The sequence below is a fragment of the Argiope bruennichi genome, chromosome 8, assembly GCF_947563725.1.
Source record: "Argiope bruennichi chromosome 8, qqArgBrue1.1, whole genome shotgun sequence".
Taxonomy (NCBI): Eukaryota; Metazoa; Arthropoda; class Arachnida; order Araneae; family Araneidae; genus Argiope; species Argiope bruennichi.
In genome coordinates this window covers 27,226,655-27,246,202 of record NC_079158.1, presented here as the reverse complement: position 1 = coordinate 27,246,202, position 19,548 = coordinate 27,226,655, and the positions used below count along the sequence as shown (strand labels likewise).

The following is a 19,548-nucleotide window of genomic DNA, read 5'->3' as shown; positions in this document are numbered from 1 at the left end:
AAGAAAAGAAAATCATTTAACTTGGAATCAGAGAGTAAATCTAGTAATCCCATCGGTTTCTATATATATTTTTTTTATCAGTGGTAGATTTTTCGATTAGGCAAATTAATCAGCGGCTTAGTACTATTGAACTTAAAGGGTTTATTTTGTATTTTATTTGACAAATTCTGTGAAGCAATAATATTTAATAGGAGTTTTGTTTGAAGTTTAGTGTTTCGTTATGATATAATCATAATAATCAAATCATTTTATTTGCTGGTAAGAAAATTAATCAATAATTATAAAATAAATTTGCAAGAGTTTTTTACTATTTTAGAGAGTTATTTTTTATTATTAAGAGTTTTATTTGCATCAATTTTACGATATAAAAAAATAAATAAAAGTACTTATATTTTTAGAAAGTTACTAAAATAAAAAAGTTAAATTCAAACAAATCATATTAAATTAAATTATAAAATTCATTGGACCGTTAAACTAAATTGACTAGTGATTTGGCCTCTGCTAGGGAAGTAGAAAGGCCTAAATTCGCCACTGATCTTTATCCAAATCGCATTGCCTTCATTCTAAAGATATCGCACATTTAGCATGTCCTTCTTTCTGTGGAAACTACTCAAAATTTGGTGGTCAAACAGACAAGATTTGACACCCTGTCTTTTTTTCCCCTCATGAACATAGCAACCTCTCCTCCAGATGCTTCAATTTGAGGAATGTATGATAAAGATTTGTCATTCACGTCGGACTGGGTTCACGGTACTAGGACCACAGCTGAACTAAAGTATTCCTTTCTCATTCATTTCACGGATCCATTATCGAAGCGGATCCGGAACCAGTCGTCTCATTTGTTGTACCGGAACCGCATACCCGGTCCGGAAAGAAAGGCACTTCACTAATATAAATCCAATTTTCCCTCGTGTTCATCAATTGATTTTCAAAATTTGCAACAATAGGATCTCGCAGATTAACAGACTTAGTTTTTAAAAAAAATGCTTGCTGTATTTTTTAGAGGATTAATGCTTACCATGGTAACCTTCTTTTTCATGGTACACTCCCAGCCGGTTTCTTATGCAGACCTAGACTTAGGCTTTCGGAATAGTAATATGCGTCAGTGGTAAGTACAAAAACGTTTCATTATTTTTTATTATATTGGCCTTAAATGATTAAAATAAATTTGATTTGTAGTTATGCCTTGAGTATTAATCTTTCGCAAAGAAAAAGTTTTAAAAATTTAATCAGATTATTGAAATATTATTTTTTGAAGGTATAAGTTTCTGATTTATAACTTCAGAGCATATAATCATTGAAATTATTACTTTTATATTCCTTCAAAATTCGAATTATTTGTTTTTATGTTGTACCAAATTTTTTAAATTGTTTTCGCAGATTTTATTAAATTTAAAAATATATATATATTTTAATACACTAACTATACTTTCCATTGTTTTGGTTATTTCATGACTTTCATGACTAAAACTTTTCATTGTTTTAGTTATTTCTCCTTGACGATAGCAAATTTACTTTAGTGCTGCTGCATATGCAAAATTAAAATTGCTCTATAACGATATTTTAATTAAACCTGCTTTAGAATATATTAAACTAGTCTAAATAAATTCTTTGGAAAAAACATATTATATCCGTAATTAGTTCTTAGAACAACTAATCTATATCTTTTTAATGTCTTAACTAAGGTTAAGATCTAAGAACTTCTGAAATGAAGCATTTGACCATTTCCGTTTAGTAAAAAAATATATAAATAAAATAAAATTAAAAAAACCCATATAAATCAGATCAATAAGTTTTCGAATTTCTTATTATTTAAACTTTGAATAAGTTACGCTGGATAAAAATCCTTTTATCTGAAAAATCTACAGAAATTTCCCTCCAAAATTCCAAACTCGACAGTCTAAAATGATAGTTTTTGAACAGCAATGATCCTATTATCGCAAAAATCATCTCATTAAAAAATATTACATATATATACCTTTTTAATTGTTTAAAAGAGCTCAAATCTTTCACATCAAATCTACTAAAATGTTCTTGTTTCGGAAAACAATAAATTTAATAACAAATAATACAAATTCTGATATAGAGCTCCAAAGATTAACTTTAGAAGAATTTACGCCTTGAATTGAACTTCATAGTTAATAATATTTTGAATTTTAACAAGGATTAAAAATGGCTGAGGTAAAAACTTCCGCAACTATCACCGAAAAATATTAAAATCAGAAAAAAGAAACTGTACATCAGGGTAACTCAGGGTAATCAGTAAACTATTATAAAATATTATTACAATATCAATATTTTATTAGGTTTAAAAAATTATAAAAAATCTAAGTATAAAATTTATCTTCCTTGTTTAGTACTTTATTCATGATTTGTTACAGACTAGTATTAAGATCATGTATCACTTAATTTAATTTTTCTCCTGTTCTGTCCTAGAATTTGTTTTTATTTAAGAAATTTTACAACATATGCAGAGAATAAGCAATGCCGATCATTATTCAATTTAATATATTTGAAAATGCCGTTAATATCGCTATCAAACCAATAATTTCAAAAATTTCATTAAAGAATTTATTTTCGAAAAGATGAATTATTAAATTAGTGAATTATTAAAAATTACTTTCTCTAATAAAGAATTTTTCAGACAATTTAAGCAAAATTATAATTTATAAGTGAATTTTTAGTGTTAAAGAATCCATATAAAGAACTCATTTATATAATAAATTCCTAATATTACATTAAGCTATCAATTTACGAGATGTTCCAATTGCATGATAAACGATCTTTTGACGTACTATATATCATATAACATATAATTCCATGCCTTATGACGTGCTATGATGTCATATATTTTTTCCTAGTACAAGTCACGGAAAAGATTCTAAAATTTCACTAGAAAGAAAATTCATATGATTCAGTGATGACTTCAATTTGCAGTCTATATTTTTTCATAATGATATCGCTATGATTATATCCTTTGGCATCATTTCAAAATCTGCCACATTATATAATAAGATAACCATTTTTATAATTTCACTGTTTAACTAATGACATTGTCTAGAAATCATTGTTATATCTATCTGCTCAATTTTATATTTATTTATTTCAAAAGTTATGCAAGTTGTCTATTCTAATCGTGGCTCAATAACTAAATTTCTAAACCATTAGAGTTAAAAGATGCTTTTAATTGTGTGTATATATACATACATACATATATATAAATATATTATAATGTTTGAGAAAATAAAAGTTTTTCCGAAACAATTTAGAAACGCTTTATTTTTTATACAGTTATCCGGTTTTAGAAGTTATATTAATTAAAATATTCTTGGCACAACAGCATTTTTAATAAGAAAAAATCGCACAGTTTTGAGGGGAAAAAATTGGCCAAGTTATGAAATTTTGAATGTCGGTGTTGTAGACGATTTAAGACCGCCAACAATCTGCGTTTGACACTGTTGATAGGCTTGATATGATGTAATTCATACCTTCACAACTTCTAAATTCAATTCTTTATCTGAATTGTAGAATCATATCAAATTTAGTAATCAAGTAGTCGAAGGGAGATGGTCCAAAAATTCACACTCAATTTACTACAAAACTGAATACAGAATCATTCAGTTTTGTGTAAATATGCAAAAAAGGCCAAAATAACTCTTTCATTAATACAATTTAGAATTTAAAATTAGTTGCGATTGTGCCTAAAGCTTTCATCGAAAGACGCTTGTAACAGTCAGCGTAAAAGAAACAAATAGAATCATACTATCGGACGTTTCATTATGACTCACATTTTAGAAGTTGAAGATTCTATTCTCTTCGAAATAGGAATAAGGAGATAAAATTATTTTCTCTTCCAGATTTTCCCTTTTCATTTGGATGAATAATATTTTTCAGAATATAGTTAAGACTCACATTAAACATTCTTTGAGCTCATTGGTTGGTGTAACCCTCGGTAGCTTTATTTTTATGACCATGAAATTAAACAACAATAGTGAGAAAACCTGAACTGCAAATATAATTTAATCGATAAATTATATGAGACATGTAAATCGATAATACATAAAGCCCAGGAAGTATTTATTTTGTTCCCGGAAAGCTAACGTGTTGAAATTTCCTTATTTTCAGGTATTTCGAAACTGTTAGCATCCGTTGAATTCATTTCCCCTTTTCAACTAACAAATGAAAAAAGATTAATACAATTTGGCTTCGATTGATTTTATTTTTCAGAATTTTTTGTATTGGTATAGAATTTCTGTGATCAATTCTGTAAACACATAAAAATCTCATCATTAATTTCAAAAGCTTTTCAAAGAATTTTTTATCAAAAACTGAACATTTTAACTATGCACCACGAACGAAAAACAAGACAAGAAAGATGATAATAAATTAATGGTTTAAAAACGAAAATATAAGCTTGCAAACATCAGTCATTATAAATAATTCTTCAACTAAGTAGCAGAAAAAAAACACAGGGAAAGAAATAATAAATCCTTATCACCAGTCTCTTAGATATTGAAATATACACGATGGGGAGAAATTACGCTACAAAATCGCAACCATCATGTGTTTATAAGATGCAATTACAAAAATTGAGATATTCAGTGTCGAATAATATTTATAAGAAACCCTACTTAGCCATAATTGATAGTTTATAATTAAAGATAATTACTAATTTTGATCAGCAGAAAATCTTTCGCTGTTTGTTTCTTATGGCACTTCAGCGTTTTTAAGACGAGAAATTTAGCGTATTTTGTTTCAATAGCGCCAAGAGACTTATAGATACTTACTTAGAAACGTATGCGTCACAATCCTTTATACGGGGTGGACTTTGTTCATACATTTCATTCACAGATCGTATCATACTTGAATCAGAGAACGCTCACAACCTCCAGTGGCATTGTCTCGACTTGAATTATTGTGTGACCACGACAGGTTTATAAGTGCACCAGTCACCTTATTCACGGAGAGTCATCGGACGGGGGGTTCGAGTTCACAACCCAAGGAATGCGAATCCAACGTCTTACCAACCAGGGTTTTCCGGACTATGATAGAACAGCTAAGTGATCAAGCCGTTCGAAAAACGCCGAGGATGCTGACAATCCAAGCAAACAGTTGGCTGACCAGCATACTGAAACTGTCAGTTTTAGTATGAAGGTTGAACGTATAGACATTCCTGCGTCGCATTTTTTTTTCTTAAAAGAAAATTCAAAGAACATCGAAACTATTGAAAAACTTCTAAGGGACGTTAAGGCTCATCTCACACTTGCAGTAACATTCTATGCAGAAAGAATCGGAACCAAGTCCTAGTATGAAAAATGTCTGAATCCACACTATGATTTTGTCAAAAAATAAATAAATAAAAATAACCATATTTGTAAATAACTTTTGATAGTAAATTCATTTTGATCTCTACTCTTGCATTTTATTTTTGATCCATCGGAGCTTGAAGAAAAAAGTGGTCTTTCTATTAATATAAAAAGGAAAAAATATAGGTGTCTATTTTTTGTCTGTCCGTCTTTATGTCACAAAAACTCCTCTTAAATGGTTAATAGTAGTAATATGAACAGATTGCTGGAGAGGCCATTCTGGATCTATTAAGTCTGAATCTATGTTTAAGAACAGTAATAAAAAAGTGGTTTTGTTAAATTTATGTTTATATTATATCCAAAATTAGATCATAATTCACTGTTCAGTTTAAATTTCCTCAAAAGAATTCATAATATTTCATGTTTCCTTTTTATAGGAAGCCGTTTTCCTCTGAGCCATTATTTCCGAAAAACTGGTTCGAAGAGTAAGTATTGTTTCACTATAACAAATAATATTTTATAACACCAACTGTTGCGCAGGAGATGTTGCTTATATTGAATTTTAGTTAAATCGTTTTGACATAATTTGCGATCCAATAATGTCATGATTCCGTTAAATTGTAGGCATTAATCTCCTGTAATTTTAATAATGCTATATAGTATGCTTTGTTCATTGCTCGCATGAACCTTCCTAATGGAGACCAATCCCATGACATAATAGCACTATTAAAATGTAATTTACATGTTCATCAATCTTCTATATTTTATTCTATTTTATTTCGCTTTTTATTCGTGTTGTAAACTATACCGATATTAAGCAGAATTGTTTTTCTTTAGTTTCTTTTAACACAGGATGAAAATCATGAGATGAAATATTTGATGAAACGATGAAAATGTTTTGATTTTAAGGACAATAATATAATCTAGTGCTGGAAATTAGGCAAAATATATTTTTTCAAAAATGTCAAAATTCAAGAATTTTTTTTTTTAATTTTAGTTACATTAACGTCCTATCTTAAAGCAACATTAGGGCTATTTTGGGATGGACATCGTAATTTTTAACCCTGGTCAGATGACGAGGTCGACACTTGAGCTGATATTTCAAAATAACTTTACACGACTATTAAATGGCTATTTTTTTAAAAGATAAATTTCTAATTTTGAAACGATATAAATGTTTTTTTTTTGTTTTTTTTGCACGTACATTTTTGAAATTTGACATGGAAAAAAACCCAAGCATTCAAATCAATTTTTAATCAATTGAAAATCTAAGCAACAAAACAATAGCTCCAAGATATGCATTCCTATCATCCTAATATAAGATGTATATGTACCGATTTGGTAGCTGTAAATAAAATGGCTCAGCCTGTTGAGCACTAATAGATACACACACACACACACATATGCACGCACACGCACATTCATCTTTGTTATTATTAGATATTTCACTATTTTGATTTATTTAGGGTGATATTTCACCCTAAATAACGTCATGATGGGTATAATTGCTACATTTTTAATAAAAACGAGTTTAATGTTACACTTTCTTATGTTGTCACAAACCTTGAATTTTTCAAGGAATAATTCCCGAAATACAGTATTAAATTTAACGTGAGTAAGAACTTACCGAATTGCTCTAAACGAACTTTAATACTTACTTATAACAATTGATATATCAATAAAATATCTTTCACCCAAAATATCCCTTGAATTGATAATAATATGTAGAATGGAATGAAAAAGTAATTGGTGAATAACACTTTTCAACTGTTTTTGTTCCAACGAAAAACGTTATAAATTCGGTTAAGGAGAGAAAAATAACAGATGTTATTTCAAGTATCATTTGGATTTTAACTAAGTGATCATTTGCATTTTTTGGAAAATACAGGTGCAGCAATCTCTCGATCCAATGCGTCATCTTACATATAAGGATGGATATTTGCTTATGATTTTTATACAAAAATACAATTTCTGTCCGATCTTGGTAAAAGTTATCACGAGTGCTCTTTATTACAAGAAAAAAAGTCAGTATGAAAATTTCAGAACTTCAATAAAATATAAGTTAATTAAAATCAACTTATATTTTATTGAAGTTTAGGAGAATATGCTACAATAATATTATCTCATAATTTTTTACATAATCTTAAACACACTGAAAAATGAGCGTTTTAATTGATACCAATTTCAATTTTTACCAGTTTTTCTCTATTAAGATTTATTTGATATATGATATATGATATATAATTTTTTTTTTACTTTTATGATGAAATTCAATCTAATTTCCTTACGACATCACATCATTCAATACCGGGATTTTGCTAATGTCAAAATCAAAGGTAAAAAAATGTTTTCTTTGGTGACTATAACTTTAAAGTCAGAATTTTCTTTATAGTGTATACAATTTGTAATAAAAGAACTAAGTAATCTCTATAAAAAATTTCATTAAGTTCATAATTTTTTATCTTTCCAATTCACAATTTAAATTTTAAGTAAATGAATTTCATGTTTATAGTTTAATAGCCTGGAAATCCATCATTCTTCTCACCAGGAGGGGTTAATTTATTATAGTTTCATAAAACCAAGTCCTTAAAGTTTAACTACGTTTTTGGATTACCTTTTACTGTTATAAAGTCATTTATCTATACTTTTTCTTAATATGTATATCTACTTTTTATTGAAAATGCATAAGTAATAGAAATGTAAGATCATATCTTGATATTATAATTTGATTATATAAAGCAAATGATCACATTAAGCGATGTATATTACGAATTCATTTTGTCCTCTACGCTTGTCTCTTATTTATAATGCATCGGATATTAAAAAGAAAAGGAAAAAAAAAACTGTATAAAAAAGAAAATACATGTATCTATTTGTCTGTCTATCAACACAAAATCTTCTCGTCAACAGTAAACAGTGGTGCTTTGAAATTTGGGTCGGCCATTCTGGATTCATTCTTAGATCAACAGATAAAAAAATCTACTTTTAAGAACAATAATAAAAATGTCTTTTTTTAAAAAAAACTGAATTTGTTGCACATGTTTTTAAATTACCTTTAAAATTGTGTCATGACCGAATATTCACCTTAAATTTACTTTTAAAAAAATGGATATTATTTCAGATTTCCTTCGTGGGGCAGGTCTTTTAACCGTGAAAAAAGAATTCAGAAAAAGTGGTATGAAGGGTAAGTATTGTTTTTACAAAGCAAGCTAATAGATCTTTTTATTTAATACCACATAGTTACCGTAGGTATTGGTTATATTAAAATTCTTAGAATAACTTTACGCCCATTTATGTCATGATTCCGACTTTTTTATATATTTCAGAGATAAAACTCATGTTATTTTAATATTCTTATACATTCACTGTGTGCATGAATCTTTTTCATGAAGATCAATCGAATGGCTTCATAACCCTATTGAAAATATAGCTATTAACGATTATAGACGTAATTTCCGGTTCATCTATCTGCTAATTTCCGGGATATGGCTACCCCACTTTTTTATTGACCTTGTAAACTGCACAGATATTAACAGATTCCTTTTTCCTTAATTTTCAGTAATGAAAGAAAATCATGCAATTAAATATTGGTTGAAACAAAGAAAACGGTTGGAATTTCAGGATAACAATATAATCTGTGATTGGATGTTTAAACATGTTAAAATTGAGGGAAAATTTCTATGTTTATTGAATCGGTATCATTAAAAGACAATTTTTAAAATTTTATAACGGTGTAAAAATCATTTTGATTTTTACACCGTTATAAAATCATTTGATAATATTTTCAGTAGTTATTGCGACAAAAAAAATCAAAATTCAACTGAATTTTTAATTAACTAAAATTTTTAAAAAGACTCTCCGAGGTACAAATTTCCATACATCAGCATGTTGAATTCGGTAGTTGTAGGTCAAATGGTTCTTCCTATAATGAACCAACACACGCAGATTCATTCATCCTTATAACAAGAGACAAAAGCATATTTCATGCTAAATGATACCAAAATAGAACAAACTGAAATAATTTTTTACTAAAACAATTATGCTAAAATTTCTCCATTGCCACAAATTTTAATTTTATCATGCAATCATTTGCCGGATTTAATATTAGATTTAGCTTAATTAAGATTTAGATTGCTGGATGGTTCTAGGCACAATTTGATTGTGTTAATTGTTTATAATATTGAATTGTTTATAATATTTCAAATGAAATGAAAAGGAATGAAAAAGTAATGATTGCATAACACTTTTCAATTGTTGCTCTTCCAACGAAAAGTGTTGTAAATAAGGTTAAGGAGAGGATGAAAAAAAATAAAAGATGCTGATTTTCAAATATTAATAATTTTCAATGAAATACTGATTTGCAATTTTATTAAAATATAGAAACGGCAGTCTCTCGATCCAACTCGTTATATACCATTAATGTTTGCTTGTATTTTTTATGTAAGCTTGTGTCTGATCTTTTTCATAAGATACACCGCTCTTCAATACAAGAGAAAAATCAGTGTCAAAATTCCAAAACTTAAATAAAATATAAGCTAATTAAAATTAATTATGTTTTTTAGTGTTTCTCATCGATGCCTTACAAAAATTTTATTCCACAAAAAATATTTTTACACCAACTTCGAATACACATGCACACACACTCACAAATTAAATTGATGCCAATTTTAATTCCTACAATGTTTTTCTTTATTAAAATTAACTTAATACACTATTTGTAACATTTTTTTTTACTGTTATGATAAAATTCAAACTGATTTCGTTGTTACATTTAATCATTCATTTGCATGCTTTTGACAATTCTAAAATTAAGATGAAAAACTGCGTTCTTTTGACATTAATTCTTATGTAAAATTTTCACTTCTACTTAATTCCATAGTATATACATTTCTTTATTTATACACCGATTGATTTCTAGAAAATCGATACCATTAAATTCCTTACTTTCTGTCTTATCAAATCATAATTTTAAATTGTAAATGAAATATTTTCATATTAATCATTTAAAAACCTGAAAAGCCAATATTCTGATCACCTATAGTAGCTAGTTTATCATAGTTTTACAAAATGTTTTTCTTTTCCCAATAAGAAATCTGCTTCGTTTTTCGAATTTACCCTATACTTTTCTCTAAGGACATATATAATTCAACTACATGTAAAAATCTTGATACGATTAGTTAGTATTGTTATAAAATTATTTATGGATACTTGTTTTTAATGATCTTTCTTTTAGAGAAAATGTATGTGCAACTGAAACGGAAAAGCCCGTGACTGTTCCCAGTCCTTTGGATCGTAAAAACGGATTTCACTGGAGTGAGTCAGAGTCTTGCAAAGGTGATATGTACAAATACGTCTGTGTTATCAAGTAAGCAGATAATCAAAATTTATTACTATTAAACAATTTTAACTCAAGTCACATTACGCGATTTTCCGATATTGTCTTCTTTTCAATTTGGCTCACGGTGTACTCAGATGTTATCTTACATAGAAGATGTTTTAATGAAACCCACTGAAAAATTTTGATCAGGAAAATTTAGGAGCATTTATAAATTTATTAACAGAACGTAATTTGTTTATTTTATATTGTACTTTATATTGTCAGTCACCAGCGACTGTCGCCATGTATATGGAAAATTTAACGATAGTCATGAATGACTGATGCTGCTCGAATGGAAAGTTCAGTGTCAATCACCAATGACTGACGTGGTGCTTAATATATTAAAAATTGCCATTTTATCTGTTGGCCTATAAATTTAATTCACCACCTATTTAGCTTGCAATCGTTGAAATGTTATAAGATATTTTTCTTCTGCTTAAGAATGATTTTTCAAAAAAAAAAAAAACTCTCCTTTTTAAACATTATTCTTCTAAGAACACTTTGCTTTTTTAATATTATTTTTTCTAAAAACATTTTTATTCTAAGAATGTTTTTTAATACAAGATTGCCATTCACAGTCTACATAAAGTTGTGGAAACGAAGATTATATGATTTGTAGAGGTTGCACTTATTGTTTGCCAACGGATTCTAAAACCCTCCAAGCTTTTGCACATGCGTTAGGATGGGTTTATTTCGGCAAATTAGAGATGAAAGGAAAGAGGAAGGGAGGAGATGTTTACATTCATCAATAGTGTAAATTCCAGAAATGGCACACATTCTTCCATGTGTCATCCCCTTAGTGAGATAGAATCGCCGAAAAGTGATAGTCTCAGAATACTGAAACAAGCAGTAGTTAGGTTTATTTGGGAAATTTATTGTTATTTTAGTCCGTATTAGAGCGTAAATAATACAGAAAATTTTAAACTCTCCTAAGTGATATTTGTCTTTAAAGTATATTGAAACTTTAACTGAACACATTATTGGCTAAGGCTTTCTTGTAAAAACTGATGCATATAGCAATAAGTAATTGGCGTAGAGAGGGTAATCTGACCCGAAGCATAATACGATTTTTATTATTTTGGTCGTCATCAGTTGTTTAGGAAAGGCAAACGGGATCAGGTAAATGACATTATTTCTTCTTCTCTACATGATATTTCATTTAAAAGGTGACGCACTGCTTTGTCTTCATGGTCCCTGGGACATTTATATGCCACTTGCCCCTCAATCATTACACCACTTCTTCTGTTTCACTTCTAGTGTATTTTCTTAAAAAAGGGCAAAGAATTTAGGTAAGAAGCAAACATTTTACAAATTAATTAGCTATGTAATTAAAGAAAGTTAATTAATAGTGCAATTAAAGAAAAGCCGCGGATAGGAACAATATTCAGAAATATTCATGACTGATATGAGTTTGCAGATCGTAACTTAAATGCGTGAAAGTCAAATTATTGTTAATGTTTATAAAGTAAACATTAACAATCTTGAGTGAATTGACTGAGTTCAAAACTATATTGTTACGAAATTTCCGGGGTTCGTTTGGATAGTGGGAGTTATATGATTTGGAGAACGCTCAATCACCAGGCGGCAGTAGAAAATAAAACAACGGCGTTTATTTACACGAAGACACACAGGACAGCACAAAGACGACACCTATATACAGCACAGAAGACGATTATCTTCAGCCGAGACGTGAAGCATACAACAGCATACACCAGCATACACAGCAGCATACAACAGTATACACAGCAGCTCTACTCCGTCGCTGCTCCGCTAGTTCGTGGAAGACGAGTTCCTCACCGTCGCTTCCGACTACTCTTCGACTCCACTGGTCCACGACTCAATTCACCGCCCGTTCACAACTCGATTCATCGCTGACTCACCACTACTGGTTCACCACTCGACTCACTACTACTGGTTCACCACGACGACTACTCTTTCGCTTCCGAATACTCTTCGACTCCACTGGTTCGCAACCCAATTCACCACTGCCCGGCAGCTGCGGGTGCTTCCTTTTATAGGTCTCAGGAGGCGGGGCTAGAAGCCTCTCAACCAGGAACGTTCGAGGCGTAACTCAGTTCCTACTGGACGGATCGAGAAAATTCTCGATGTTTCGGGTATAATCTATTTTGGCGCCAAAGTCGTCAAATCCGTCGCCAAGTCGCCAAATAGTCGCCAAGCTCTGGGATTTCCTATGGAACCCACTATGCTGGGGAGCAACATCAAGGATTCGTAACAATATAAAGCCATAAATGTTGAGTTGGAAGATTGATACATGTGAATTAACTGTATGCGATTGTCTAAATTTCGTATCAACAGTATGCCATTGGGGAACACAGACAACTGACAAACACAGACAATTGTCGGATTTTTTCGGGCGATTAATCACTGACTTGTGGTTTATATGGAATTATGGAAAGTTATGTCCAATAATCTAACATGAGGGTGACTATTAATTTCGAATGATTTTGCTCCTTAGAATGGTGGTACGCTGTAAGTAAGGTGATTGCATTCCCAGAGAATTTTTTTGTATACTTTTGCTTTCTCTAGTTAGGTGTATTTTGTTTCAGTTTTTTTTTTTATCCCATCTACCATTTCTAATCTCATTTTTTTTTTTCCATTTAAATCTTGCATATATGTTGTTCATATGGTTAGTTCAATTTTACGAACTACGGTTAATCCATCCACGGTTGTTATGCAATCTTATTCCGCTAATAATCAAAATTTAGTATAAACATCTCCTACTCTATGGTGGAACGCATCCCTATCTTGATGAAATCAACATCCATAGCTCATGCACTGAACAAGGACAATTTTTGCATCTGAAAATAGACAGCAGAAATGCAAATTACCAAAAAAAAAATCTTTATAATAAAAAAATCATTAATAATAAAGATATTTATCTTATCGGTTTTTTTTTATTTTATGTATAAAGTATTAATTTTTTTTAATGAACATTGATTGAATACAGTTGAACACTGACTGATTGAACACTGATTGAATACAGTTGAACACTGACTGATTGAACACTGGTTGAATACAGTTGAACACTGACTGATTGAACACTGGTTGAATACAGTTGAACACTGACAGAATGAATTGAATGGACACTGATTGAAGATAGTTGAACTCTGACGGAACGCAGTCATTGATATTGTATATCTGTAATTGCATATGTATATGCGTAAAGCAATATTACGTCACCTGTCGATTACATGCAATCGAAATACATTAATTCAAAATCACTTTCCGGTTTATTATGAAGGGCATACTAAATCATGATGATATATTAATTCTCCTTGTGTTTCGTTGACGATGTTCCTCTTGAATGCTTACATGTATTAACGATTGTTGCGTGCTACAGCACTTACATTGAACTGTTCTAAAAATTATAATTTTTTTTAGTATTTTCTTACAGAATGTAAAAATAAAACAGCATATGAATATTTTTTTTATTTCTCTTAATAATTTTCTAAATATGTAAAGATACTTTTCTGACACCCTGTATAATGAAACTTATAAAAACTTTATGACGAATTAGTAATATTATTTTTTTACAGAACTAATGATGGTAGTAAGGTGAAAGAAACAGTCAAAACTTCCCAATGTTGCCCAGGGTTTGTTCGAACAACTGACGGAAGTCCGGGGTGTATCGCCGGTAATTTTTTTCTTACTAATATAATGTTTTATTTGTATTATGCGAAAAATTGTGGAGACCTTCATAAAAATAAATTTTCATGACAACTCTAAGAAACGCACACGAGAAGAAACGATAGCAGAAAATAACTTTTTAATTAAAATTGTTTAAAAAAACAAGCAATTTGTATTTATGAAATCAGCAAATACTTTTTCAGTCATCATCATCTATAAAACATTTATTGAAAACTGCACATCAAAATGTGACAAATGTTTGTTTTGAAAACCGTTTAATGCTAATTCATTCCAATTAAAATTTTATTATGGATGTACTACCTTTCAGTTTAAAAAAATAATACGTTTCATTGCTTACTTTAGTTTGGTTGCAAACAAATTTATTTTTAATTTTAGTACCCTCTACACCGCCAGCGTTTATCTGTTCAGCAAAAAACAAAATCTGTTCAGAAAAAGCAAATTGTTTATCTGTTCAGAAAAAGCAAACAGAAATATTTTTATGCCCTGCAAGTTTTATATTCAAGTCTTCAAGTAGTTTAAGACAACCATTATTAATTAATTACTGATCGAAAGAGTTCCAATAAGAAACATTGCTAGTCTCACATTTCGGGCATATATATAAAGACTGTTTGGAGATAATAATATACCGGATAAGCCAAAAAAACGGCATAAGCGTTTATTTCTTTAAATATTGCGATATGTATTTCCAGTTGCAAAATTTCAGCAAATAAGTAACCCAATACAGGAAAATACTTTGGCCTTTGTAGAGAATGATAATATAAAATTAAATTGTTACTCGGTCACCTTGACGGAAAGAACAGTCACTGAGTAAAGAATTTTTCTTACTCATTTATATGGACGCAAAGTTTCGTGCTTCTGTTTTTAAAAAATTCCCGTAGATATTAAAAGGGACAATCAGAAACCCAATAACACATCCTTCAATATCCATACAAACTTGCATTCTTTTAGTCAGATTTGCTCATATGGTATCCATCATTTATGACAGAAAGACAGGGTTAAAAAAAATCTGTCTGTAGTGGTCTACGGAGTATATACTGCCAAAGAGAATTCATCCCTTAGTTCAAACATAATGCCAATCAAAAGTAATTGAATATATCTTTAACCATTCAATGTTTAGTTTCACAAAATGGAACGAACACATTTGTAGAAAATTGTTATTGATCGGAGTCTTATGTACGAAGAACAGATTTTTACTGTCCCAAGAGTACTCGGTTTGAAGATTGATGCATCTTTCTCGATTAAAGTAACATTCGTCTGTCCAGATTGTATTTCTCAGAAAAGAAAAATTTCATTTTACCTGAAGCAGAGCCTACTTTCAAAATTTTAGATGTTGATCATATAGTTGCCCATGTAACTGTTGTAACATTTGTGGATTCCACGAACACTATATGGATACCAGTAATGAAGTTGAAATATTCTCTATATTGTCATTTTTAAATTGTTAAATTCTGAACTGGTTGCTCGTACTCTACCATAGAGAAACTTCAAAAAATAAGTCAAAATATCAATTTCTGTAACATTTGTGTGATGCTTTATCTTTTCCGTTCCTTCACAGAAAAGTAAGAATTCTGTAATGTTATCGCTAAACTGTTCTGTAAATGCAATTCCTAGAAGATGACTGATAATTCAGAAAACGATATTTGTATTCTTCTACAACTAGGCAAACATCACAATCATATGCAATCATCAACATTTCAAAAAGTTCCTAGGTATGAAATATATCATTCTTTTAAAACTCAAACAACTGATCTGAAAGAATTTTATTTTGTTCTGAAGTACAATATTTCTCTGGTATATCTGGAAGGTTCAGTTTCTCAAGTTTCTATTTTCTTCTTTATAAAAATAAAGTTCAAACTGTCGACCAATCAAAATGAATAACAATATAAGTGGTTAGCAAATTTCTTTTAAGCCATGATGATTAGATAATGTACTACTAGACAAACATTTCTGCGAAACAATTTTTCTGTATTAAATAAATTTGAATTTCGGAACTAAATTTTCCAACCAAATTTATGATAAATCCATCCAAGTTTAAAAATAAATTTATTTCTGAAACTTTTATTAGAGAAACGTGAAACCTTGTGTGTGCATCGATGAAAACACGAAAAACATTTTACTAATTTACACTTTTGACAGGCGCCTCAATCTCAGGAGACATCCGAGCACAAGTCAAACCTGATTGGTTCGTTCGATCACATGACTTCAAACTATACGTCATGTGAAATCTTCTGTTGACTATTTATCTTTCCTTTTGGCAATTAGATGCATACTTTGGAGATTTATTTGGGGAATAGATATCAGTACTGTAGTATTTTGTTTTGAAATTCAGTTGATTAAAATTTTACACTCACATCTGTTTTATAATAAAGCTGATATAGAAGAAATCATGGTCTGCTACATGTTTCTAAATGTATTCTTATTTCAATATTTGAAAAGAAAACATTATGAACTACTATTATATAGGCTTATTAGGTTTATAAATGTTGTCTTTCAATAAAAATGAAATGCACAGATCTACAAAACTCTCACTGGATCCATTTTAACATATGTGTTCGGAACTTAAGGCAATAACTTCACAGGGAGAAACTCTTACTTCTTTTTTTGAAAAGAAAATATTATGAACTGTTTTTTTATAAAATGCGTTTAAAATAACTGCGTTTTATATAAAATTCAGCGCCGCATAACGCACATTTGAATTCCAGGTTTATTGCTTATCTTTGCAATACGGAACAATGATTGCCGCTTCGCAGATAAAAATTGGTTGCTGTAAAATTGGCGGGAAACGAATTTGGCGGTTTTCATTTCACTGATCTGTCAAACCAATCAGGTTTGACTTGTGCTCGGGTGTCTCCTGAGATTGAGGCGCCTGTCACTTTTGCCATTTAAAATTTAATTTTAAAACTCTTTGTTATCAACTTCCACAGGAAATAAACTGTTAGCATACAATTTGCCATCTGAATTAATGAAACTTTGCAATTCGAAGTATATGATTAAATACAATATTTAGGGAAATATTAGGTTGAACTTTTTTTGGGGGGGGAGAGGGGGGTGTTGTTGGAAAACAGTTGCTTTTCGGCTCATACTGGTTTTTTCAATAGATTAAATTCGATTTTAAAAAATTAACAATATCAAGAAAAGATAATCTAAGAGCTTTTTGATGTCAGATAATAGGCCTATGATGTAATATTTGACATAATAACACAAGTAGATATCTTAATACAAACTGCTGCTTAAACAAGAATTCCAGCAAATAAAAATTCTGATAATTTTGTAAGTAAATAATTTTCACAGAGTAAAATGCAATGTGCGCATTGAAGAAAGTCAATGTGAAATAAATAAACATATATTTAGAGAATATTTTGGTTACCTTTATTTTATTTTTTTGAAGAAATACTTTTGACTTCGTGCAGGTTTTATGATCCGCATTCATATTTTCTATACCAAGAGTCTCACTATTCAACTTTTTACTTTCAAGTATAAGAAGCTTTACATATACATTACCGTCGTCAGTATAGATTTACTTATAAATTTAAGTGTAAAACTTCAAGAACTATATGCACAGAAAAAATGGATACAGATATGCTAATTAATAAGGCATTCATGTTTTTATTACTTATTAAAAATACATTAAGATTTTAAAATTGTTTTGAACTTATTGGCAAAGTTTTGTTTGAGTATTATTTTGCTGCTATTCTTTTGCCATAAAGTTTTCATTTATTTTCTCTTTCATTTCAGAAGTGAAGCCGTGAACTGCACTACTACAGAATTTTACAGATTTTAGACGCTTAAGAACATGCTTATGATTTATGCTTAAAGAACAATGAAATAAATTTCTTTTACTTTTAATTGAAAAAATAAATTACATTTTTACATTTTTTTTAATCAGTGAAACAATTGTTAAATAATTATTTGTGTCTATTTTTTTTCTTTGTAGAAGTATTGATTTATTTTTAACGGCAAATATTCAAATTAAGTGTGTATCACTCAACTCTATAATAATATATATTTGTATAATGATTTTTTGACATTTTCATTTGAAAAATTCATTAGCATATCATTTATTTTAAAATACTTTGTTAAATGTTTCATTCATACATTTTGATAATCAATCGTCTGAGGGCTTGCCTAATTATATAAATATATAGCATACAAAAATATTATTCATATTAAACAAAATATCTAATGAGCTCTTTGGAAAGAAATCTTATAATAAAATATGCAAATTAACATTCGTGAGTTTTCATCCGCTATTGCTTGAAAGCATGGTGGCAATTTAAGATAACAGCATGAGAGAATCATTGCATCCATTAAAATAGTTCCAGAATATGACTCTAAAGTAATTGACACATTTGTACCTAATAAAGTTTTTAAAATGTGTAAAGATATCATTAAGTTTCATCAACAGTCAATTTATTAAAGTCAATTATTATCAACAGTCAATTTATTATCTAATGCAATTAAAAAAAATCTTCAGCATTTTAAAAATTTCTTCTTGTGGCCAACATTAAAACACTAAGCAAATTATAATTGAAAGCTCATTGATAAACTATATTGATGTTAATTAAACATGTATTATACATAATAAATTGCATCATTATAAATTTAATTGAATATTTTCTTCGGATTGGAACGCATTGCCTTATTTTACTTGGATTCCTATGAAAAAAAAAGTCGTTTCAAATTATGAGTAAGACTCGGCAAGGAATTATGTTCGTTAAAGAGTCTTAAGTCTCTTAAACTTTAAATTTTTCGTTTTTTTTTAAAGATATGTGTTAGAGTGCCATCTTTTTAAAACATTTTGGTACTAAAATTTTAACGATACTATCAAAATTTCCACAGTTGTCGAGAAAAAATTAAAACAACACCGTTTAAATGTAAACACAAACATCCTCTGCCAGAATGTCAAAAAACATACAACCGCAGCATTCTTTAATGCACATAAGGGCAAAAAAAAAAAAAAAAAAAAAAAAGAACAATTTAAACTGACTAAGGTCAGTACCTATGCTTCCGGGGTTTTTTAATTTGCATCGCTTTGTTCCATTTTTTTATTATTATTTTTGACTTTAACGTCATTTTTCTTAAAACAAACAATGAAGCTTATACACAGAATTTCTCAAACCTTCATATTCTATTAATCTAAAATTTCATACACACACTCAAAATAAGTTCCTTCTTGGCTTATACATCAATTTTTAG

At 29.4% G+C, this 19,548-nt stretch overlaps 1 protein-coding gene across 1 annotated transcript; it reads left to right on the top strand.

The window, feature by feature from the left end:
• The first annotated feature begins 916 nt into the window (after window positions 1-916).
• Window positions 917-18,260, top strand: LOC129981680 (uncharacterized). Its single transcript, XM_056092619.1, has 6 exons — window positions 917-1,108; window positions 5,744-5,791; window positions 8,428-8,490; window positions 10,540-10,671; window positions 14,241-14,338; window positions 18,088-18,260. Exons 1-6 carry the CDS (start codon window positions 984-986, stop codon window positions 18,099-18,101), a joined length of 480 nt encoding a protein of 159 aa, XP_055948594.1. The 5' UTR covers window positions 917-983; the 3' UTR covers window positions 18,102-18,260.
• The last annotated feature ends 1,288 nt before the right edge of the window (window positions 18,261-19,548 follow it).

Bases quoted from the DNA above. Each gene is read 5' to 3' on its own strand.
- LOC129981680 (XM_056092619.1), top strand. From the start codon at position 984: ATGCTTGCTGTATTTTTTAGAGGATTAATGCTTACCATGGTAACCTTC. The intron at 1,109-5,743 runs GTAAGTACAAAA...TCCTTTTTATAG, and splicing joins AATAGTAATATGCGTCAGTG to GAAGCCGTTTTCCTCTGAGC. The intron at 10,672-14,240 runs GTAAGCAGATAA...ATTTTTTTACAG, and splicing joins AAATACGTCTGTGTTATCAA to AACTAATGATGGTAGTAAGG.